The following is an 8,467-nucleotide window of genomic DNA, read 5'->3' as shown; positions in this document are numbered from 1 at the left end:
GCTCTCGCTCCTAATTCCATCCAATTTTCTATCTTTCACTACTTAAGCAACTAATTTTGAAAAACTTTTTATAGAAACTTGCTTGCTCACTTCTTATTGAGCTATTTATCACTCGATTTCAGTTGAAAACGCTTTTAATTGGCTTTAATTGAATGTCAAAGTTCTGACCTGCCAACATTAGAGACACGCTGGAATTAGATGCTGTTCCCCTACTTTGACTATTTCCATCCTATTACTTTTGTATGAACAGACGCTGAATGTGTGTGGAGACTTTCGTGGAGAAACCAATAACCAAATAAAAAATTACAAAAAATAATACAGCTGGAAATCTTTTGAAAAGCTCGTCAACTTGTCAAAAGATAAAATTACACTTTTTTAAATATATATGAACTATTCGCGATTTTGAATGGTTTTTCTGAATCCTAGCGACACAACTGAGATGAAGATCCATCAAGTTTGCTCTTTCTTCGAACGTTTGTAGAAGATTAGCTAGCAAGGCGCCTCTTTCTACTAAGCTTGGAACTTGAAACGTTTTGTGATGAGTAAATTCCAAGAAATGAAACTTTCTCGAGCAACTGACGCTAGTCAACTCATATAGTTTTTAATTATTTATTCGTTACAAAAACATAGAACTACAGCACAAATTTGCTCAGCAAAATAAACAGTTAACTACACACAATAAATAAACAAAAATTACAATTTTCATTCTTCCCGAACATCTTCTTCAATTTCACCTTTCTTCTCACTTTCATACAAAATAACGTGAATTTGCTGTATCAAACTGGACGTTTCCAGCTCGGCGCGATCTTTTGCATTCATTTCTTCCCCAATTTCTTCGCCAAACAAAACTTTCACATCAATAACCAGCTCAACCCGGTTGTCCTCGTCGATCGTCAGCTGGAACTCGTCCTCCAGCTCGTCATCATCGTCCTGCTCGGTGTCCGGCGGCACTTCCACCAGGTGCGTCACAAACTTCCGCAGCTGACGGTCGTAGTTCGGATGGTACTCGTCTCCGTACAAGATGCGGTACGTTTGGCCCAGGAACTCCTGCAGTGACGGTACGGGGGCAGGTTCGAGGGAGTTTTGACCATAGATGGTTTCGTCTTCGCGGGGTTTGTAATTTGTGGTGGTGAGGTCCTGATTGTAAAAGGTAATTAGTCACTATGATTTTAAACTTGAAGAATTGCTTACCATTTTATTACAATATTTTTACGATCTTGACATGCAACACACAATTTAAGAATATTTGTACACAATTGAGCTGTCACAAAACTGAACACCTATTGTTTTATTCGATGAATTCTTTGTTCGATGTTTTGACTCTTGATAGGGTAACTCACTCTTGCGTGTAAGATGAAATGAGTGCAAGCGAATGTTTGTATTTTGAGATTTTGTACATTGAACATATAATTAATTACAATCATTTCAATTTCACGTGTCACAACCATGTCAAAAAACGAGATGCTCTCATTAGACAAGAAGCGCTGCACACTTCAGCCGAGAATAACGCCAAGTCATTCAACATCGCCGAAGAAACGCCAACGCGCGCTCCAACTTTTACTACTGTAAAATGACTCCAATTTGAATAATTAAAGCATGATGCTGTCTGGAAACTTTTTGGCACTTTGCACTCGCCTGTTACACTGCTCTTTGAATAGAGTTGAAACTTCTTCGCTCACTGAATAGAGGCAGTCGTCAAAGGAAACTTATAGCACTAAAGTCCTACGATATTGTGTACAAACGCGAATATATTTCAGTGACGACTATGGCAACTGTTGCTTAGGGTCGCTGAAATATTAACCACGTTCCCAGCGGACCATTACCGGGAGTATTCTTCCCCGATTTGGACAGGATTCTCCGCGCTTCTAGGTACTGTTACATCAACGCAACGCGAAACTGCAACTATGCATTCGAGAAGGCATGGTGGTTCTATCTCCTCCAACGATTGCTTCGAAAATCGAAAAATGAGAACCACCCCAGTTCATTAAAACTATGGGAAAGTTGTTGCTTTCCCATTCATTTGGCTTTAATTGGAAACCTTAGACATGTAGAACAATTTCCCAATCGAAAGCAACCGGTAGCAACTACCAGCTATACCAGCGTTCTGAATAGAGGAGAGCGGAAATCGACTCAAAGTTCGTAACGTCGAAAATTGTAATTACAACTTATTAGTGGCGGGTACTTAAAAGTAGCAGCAATACACAGTAATTACAGTACACGTACGTGTATGCGTCAAAAGTTGCCTCTATCGGTTTCCGCGCCCCTCGTCGTAATAATAATAGAGCTACCTGTGTGAAACTATTTGCAGGGGGAGGGGTAACAGCTTACTTGGAAAATTCTTCCTCACTCCTCTCCTAACGGGGGTAATTATAAATGAAGGGAAAATCGATTAACTTATTTGAGATAAGTTTTGTTTTGATGTCTATTAGCTACTTACAAGCTGTTTAGTTCATTAATCAATGCAGTTTAATTATTATACCTTTCTGACAGTTCGTCAATTTTTATTTAGCATTTGTCAAACCCAAACTTGATAGCGTCAAGACATCGAAGGTTAAGTGAAATTAAATATTTTAATTTAAAATAAAACTCTAAGCTCATTATTTTGGAAAAAATATGAGCAGATGCTTTTTTGTTTTGTTTTCTGTAAAATTATTTAACACTTGAGTTCTTTTGAATTAACTTCTAGAAGTTGCAATCGAAAAAATATGACATTTTTAAACCTTTGCATGGCAATATCTCAGCAACTAATGGTTGTATCAACAAAGTTCAAAAAAGCAAAATATAGAGAATTTAGCTTTTCAAAAATATTTTTTTTAAAAGTGGACAGACATGTGCACTAAATTAAATAAATGGCAAACTGCGACTATTAAAAAAAATCCTAAATATGGCTATAACTTGAAAACGGTGCACTTTATGAAAATTTCACTAAAGTACTTTCTGATTGCAAATAAGATTTTATATCGAAAAATGAAGTTGAAAAAATTTTGCGACCAATATTTCGATTTTTTGAAAAAAATAGTGTTGAATCGAAAATTCATAACTCGGTCAAAGATTTTTAGCAAACCTGGAAATTTCTGAAAAGTTGGCATTTTATGTCCCCTAAAACATATAAAAAATAATAAAAATAGTGTTTTTTTGCAAATCAAATTTTAGTGACTGAAAGTTAAATTAAAAATCACCATTTTTTTAACCTTGTATCATTTTTTTCAGTGTAGTCCTTATCCATACCTACAACTTTGCCGAAGACACCAAGTCGATCGAAAAATTCCTTCAAAAGATACAGATTTTTGAATTTTCATACATCATTTTCGTTTGGACAGTAGCGTGGTTCACGTTTCTATGAAAAAGACAAAAGTTGTTATTTTGTCTTGCATCAACCGGAATTTCGTTCTTTTATGTCCCCAGAAGCATTCCTGAAAATTTGAGCCCATTTGGTAAGGTCTAGGAGCTCCAGTTTTAATTTGAAATTTATATGGGATTTTGATTTATTTTCCATGGGAAACTATCCTTTTTTACATTGTATTAGGATTTTTTTTTATAAATCGATGAAATGACTTGATTCTTATAGTAGGAGATAGGTTTTGAACTGGGGAATAACTTTGTAGAACATACCAACATGCTAGGAAGTGACCCTTTAAAGATACAGATACTTTTAGATGGTGGCTTTTGAAGGGGCTTTACTGTGTGGGCCACCATCTAAAAGTATCTGTATCTTTAAAGGGTCACTTCCTAGCATGTTGGTATGTTCTACAAAGTTGTTCCCCAGTTCAAAACCTATCTCCTGCTATTAGAATCAAGTCATTTCATCGATTTATAAAAAAAAATCCTAATACAATGTAAAAAAAGATAGTTTCCCATGGAAAATAAATCAAAATCCCATATAAATTTCAAATTAAAACTGGAGCTCCTAGACCTTACCAAATGGGCTCAAATTTTCAGGAATGCTTCTGGGGACATAAAAGAACGAAATTCCGGTTGATGCAAGACAAAATAACAACTTTTGTCTTTTTCATAGAAACGTGAACCACGCTATTGGACAGCTGCCAAATTTGTATGGAAAATTATATGGACAAACTAATGATGCAAAATGGCTTCTTTGGGCACACCGAAGGCATCAAAAAAGTTTCAGCTGGATTAAAAAATACAAAAAACATCGAATGACCGAAATCTCAATTCTCTGAGATTCTCTGAGCTCAAATGTAACAAATTAAGACAGCTGATCAAGCCAAATTAAGATTAAGCGAAATCGATTTCCAACATTATTGCTCTAAAACATTCTAACGTCATGATTGGAATTCCCGGGCGCTTCGAAACCCGGACACCTCATCTTGTTTTATAAATTATTTGGATATAAGTTCGAATTATGAATGTCAAAACTGTGTTATTTGATGAATTCTAACATCAACTTTTATTTAAAGTTACGATGTTAACAGCTTATTTGAGACCTAAAAAATGCCATTCACTAACATTTTAGTCCAAATTTGTGCTTCATTAGCAAAATCGAGTGTCCGGAATTCGAAGCAATAGTGTCTTGATTTTGAATTAGCTTTTATCAGTGTTCGGGATTCGAAGCACAACAAGTTATTTTAATTTTCGAATTGTTAGAAAAGACATATTTTGCATGCATTCTTTATAAATGACTGTTAATACTACATCCTGATGATATTTCTTCATTTCCAACTTATTACACGATTTTTTGTCGTTATAACGAAAATGATATGCTACTAAGTAGTCACGATTTTCCCCAGTTGGCGGTTGTGACTTAAAGATTATTTGTAAAATATGTTTCGTATAAAACATGAAATTCAAAACTAATCTTTATTTTACATTGACTTGTTTCAATTTATTTGTTGTCGTTTCTCTTTTTCAGACATTTTAAAAGAATTTTTCTGAAATTCTTGAAAAAATAAAGGAAATATATTTATGAGAGACCAATTTAAACTAAATTCCATTGGATTAAAAATTGAGGTTCATTTAATACCCAAAGCACAACTTTTTTTAAGTTATCTAAAAAATGTAATGTTATTTATCACCAATTCTAGATTACCTTTTCAAAACAACCAATGCGCCATGGGTTTCCTATGTACATAGAACTTTTGGAAAAAGTGAGCGAGAATTGATAGTATTGAGCTAATTGTATTATTTTAAGCATGAAATCATAACGAATATAATGAAAACATAGATTTTATGACTGTTCCCAAAATTTCTCGGGAATATATTTTTACCGTTTCCCGGGAAATTCAAGACACGGGAAAATTGGACGCCCTAATATGCAGAAAATTGATTAACGTTTATCCATTGAAACTAGTTTGTCTACCATTTTATCAGTAGGTTTCTGTTCTAATATTGTCAAACGTGAGATTTTCACATGAAGTATAAAGCTCTACAATTTATTCCTGAGAAGTTATTTTTTTCATTATTTTTTAAACCAGCCTGAGCTTCAGTATTAGTCAGTAAATCTTTACCAAATTTGCTGAAAAAAAGACAAGGATGCTCATTATAATTCAAAATTCATTTTGCTGCTTGCGAGGCCAGAAGTTTTTTTTTATCTGATCACCTAGAGACGATACAATTTTGCGGGCTGAAAATCTATACATGGAGATAGGGTTTCTGATCGATTTGGTGTCTTCGGCAAAGTTGTAGATTATAATGTATACAATATAGTAAAAAGTTGTTGCACTTTAAAATATACCATTTTTATAAATTTAGCTTTTTTCATTGTTGGTGGTTCACGTATTTGTCAATTTCCGAAAAAAAAATATTTGTTTTGTGGGACTCTTAAATACATTTCATGAGCCATAGTGTAATGTACCGGTTCCTGAGAAATGTTATTTTAAATATGATTTTTTTTAATATTGAAAATGTGAACAAACAAAAAGTTAAATCAAAGTAAAATAAGTACTTTATAGAATTTCTGATAAAGTGTACTGTTTTGAGTTTCATTTTGGTTATAATTTTCTAATTTTCGGATATTTTTATATTTTTTTGTTTTTTTTAATACTTTCTGAAGGAATGATTTCAGAAAATTAGGCTTTTGTGAAATTGTCTGATCTCTTCAATCAAAATAGGAGGAAAGAATTTTGCTAGATGTTCTTAAACAACTATTATTCAACGTCATCCAAGTGAAAAAAGTCATTAAAAACCCCCAAATTTCTGTAAAAAGTACATATTTCTGAATTCAATTTCAAACAACCTTGCGAGGCAATACACACCACAACATTGGGGCGAAAAGCACTACAACAACGGGGAAAAATGTACCGTGTTAAAGCAGTTTTCACTAGTCACCACTAGATGACACCGCTGTTTTTACAAAGGAGCTTCACAGCACAGCACAAAATGCATTTTTCATTGTTTTTGGACTCATCTATCCATAGAATAATGAAGATTATGGCAAAAACTATAAACTCCAATACTTACAATATCAATAAATTCTTTTTATATTGTCCAAAAATCAAATCGAAAGTTCAATGAAAATTAAATCAAAACACAGCATTTTACAATGTTGCAAATAACTTAAGCTGGTTTAATACTACGATGCTCAAATTTTTCCAGCATGGTTTTGCAATGTTAAGCTTCTTATTTGTATGATTTTTTCCCCTGAAAATTCTTCCCAATAGCGAGAAAAGCAGAGGGTGCATTTTGCCCCAGGGGTGCATGTTACCCCCTCTCCCCCTAATACAAAAAATGTCTGCAGCCCTGCAAAGCCATAAAAAACACGTAATTTTAAAATGATAATTTTAGTTTTAAATGAAAAAAATACATCTCTGATTTGTTTCAAATTCTATTTTAAACTATTTTTTGAACAATTTTTTTTATGAAAAATACGTTTTCTCGTAATTTTGAATACGCCAACAGTCGGACGTCTGATTTTACAGAAAAGTCCCCTTGACTTATAGTTTCAAGCTAAAAATCTCTGAAAGACGTGTGAAACGAAAGGGGTCGTACCGCACCTTAGTCTCGAGATATCGTAACTCATTGCTCGGATTCGTATTCAGGAACAAAAGTTACCTCTTCGGACAATGTTTCACGCAAATCGAAGAGGGGTCGGGGTGGCTGCTGTGTGAGTTGGCGGTCTATACAAGCCAGATGACACATGTCGCCATTTTGAATTTTCTTTGTGCTAAAATTTAGTGCTCATTTAGTGCTATTTAGTGCCCTAAACCCCACATTTAGTGCCCTTATAGTTTCCATACAAATTGCCATACAAAATTTGAAATACAAGCCAGATGACACATGTAGCCATTTTGAATTTTCTTTGTGCTAAAATTTAGTGCTCATTTAGTGCTATTTAGTGCCCTTTACCCCACATTTAGTGCCCTCATAGTTTCCATACAAATCGCCATACAAAAATTTGAAATACAAGCCAGATGACACATGTCGCCATTTTGAATTTTCTTTGTGCTAAAATTTAGTGCTCATTTAGTGCTATTTAGTGCCCTTTACCCCACATTTAGTGCCCTCATAGTTTCCATACAAATCGCCATACAAAGTTCAATAGTCAAATTTCAGATGTCGCCATTTTGAATGTTTTTTCGTGTTAAAATCAAGTGCTCATTTAGTGCTATTTAGTGCCCTATACCCCACATTTAGTGCCCTCATAGTTTCCATACAAATGGCCATACAAAGTTCGAAAGTCAAATTTCAGATGTTGCCATTTTGAATGTTTATTTAGTGCTCATTTAGTGCTATTTAGTGTCCTATACCCCACATTTAGCGGCCTCATTGTTTTCATACAAATCGTCATAAAAAGCCTTCGGCTAAGTGCAATGATTAAGTGCCTTGGACTGAGTGCAAGTATTGGGCTGAAAATGATATTTTCTAAAAATTCAAACTTGATTTAGCATATTTTCACACTGGAATGATTTAGTGCGTTCGACTAAGTGCAAGTTTCGGACTAAAAATGTTTTTTTTTGTTGGAATTTATACTTGATTAAACATATTTTCACACTGGAATGATTTTGTGCCTTTGACTAAGTGCTGATTCAAGTTTGAATTTTAAGAAAAAAAAAACATTTTCAGCCCGATACATGCACTAAGTCCAAGGCACTAAATCGTTCCGGTGTGAAAATATGTTAAAACATGTTGAAATTTTAAGAAAATATAATTTTCAGCCCGAAACTTGAAGTTAGCCGTAGGCACTAAATTGTTACAGTGTGGAAATATGTTGATTCAAATTTGAATTTCTAGAAAATATCATTTTCAGCCCAAAACTTGCCACTAGTCGAAGGCACTAAATTATTCCAGTAAAAAAATATGTTGAATCAAGTTTGAATTTTAAGAAAATATCATTTTCAGCCCGAAACTTGCACATAGTCGAAGGCACTAAATCATTCCAGTGTGAAAATATGTTGAATCAAGTTTGAATTTTAAGAAAATATCATTTTCTGCCCGATACTTGCACTTAGTCGAAGGCACTAAATCATTCCAGTGTGAAAATATGTTAAATCAAGTATAAATTCTAACAAAA

General features: G+C 34.0%; 1 protein-coding gene across 1 annotated transcript; it reads right to left on the bottom strand.

Moving 5' to 3' along the window:
- Positions 1-585: 585 nt before the first annotated feature.
- LOC120416521 (uncharacterized) lies at positions 586-1,449 on the bottom strand. The gene is made up of 2 exons (XM_052710489.1): positions 1,192-1,449; positions 586-1,137 (listed from the first exon to the last, which is right to left on the bottom strand). Exons 1-2 carry the CDS (start codon positions 1,192-1,194, stop codon positions 703-705), a joined length of 438 nt encoding a protein of 145 aa, XP_052566449.1. The 5' UTR covers positions 1,195-1,449; the 3' UTR covers positions 586-702.
- Between the last annotated feature and the right edge of the window lie 7,018 nt (positions 1,450-8,467).

Source organism: Culex pipiens, chromosome 3 (assembly GCF_016801865.2).
Source record: "Culex pipiens pallens isolate TS chromosome 3, TS_CPP_V2, whole genome shotgun sequence".
NCBI classification, from domain to species: Eukaryota; Metazoa; Arthropoda; class Insecta; order Diptera; family Culicidae; genus Culex; species Culex pipiens.
This window is presented reverse-complemented; position numbering and strand designations above follow the sequence as displayed.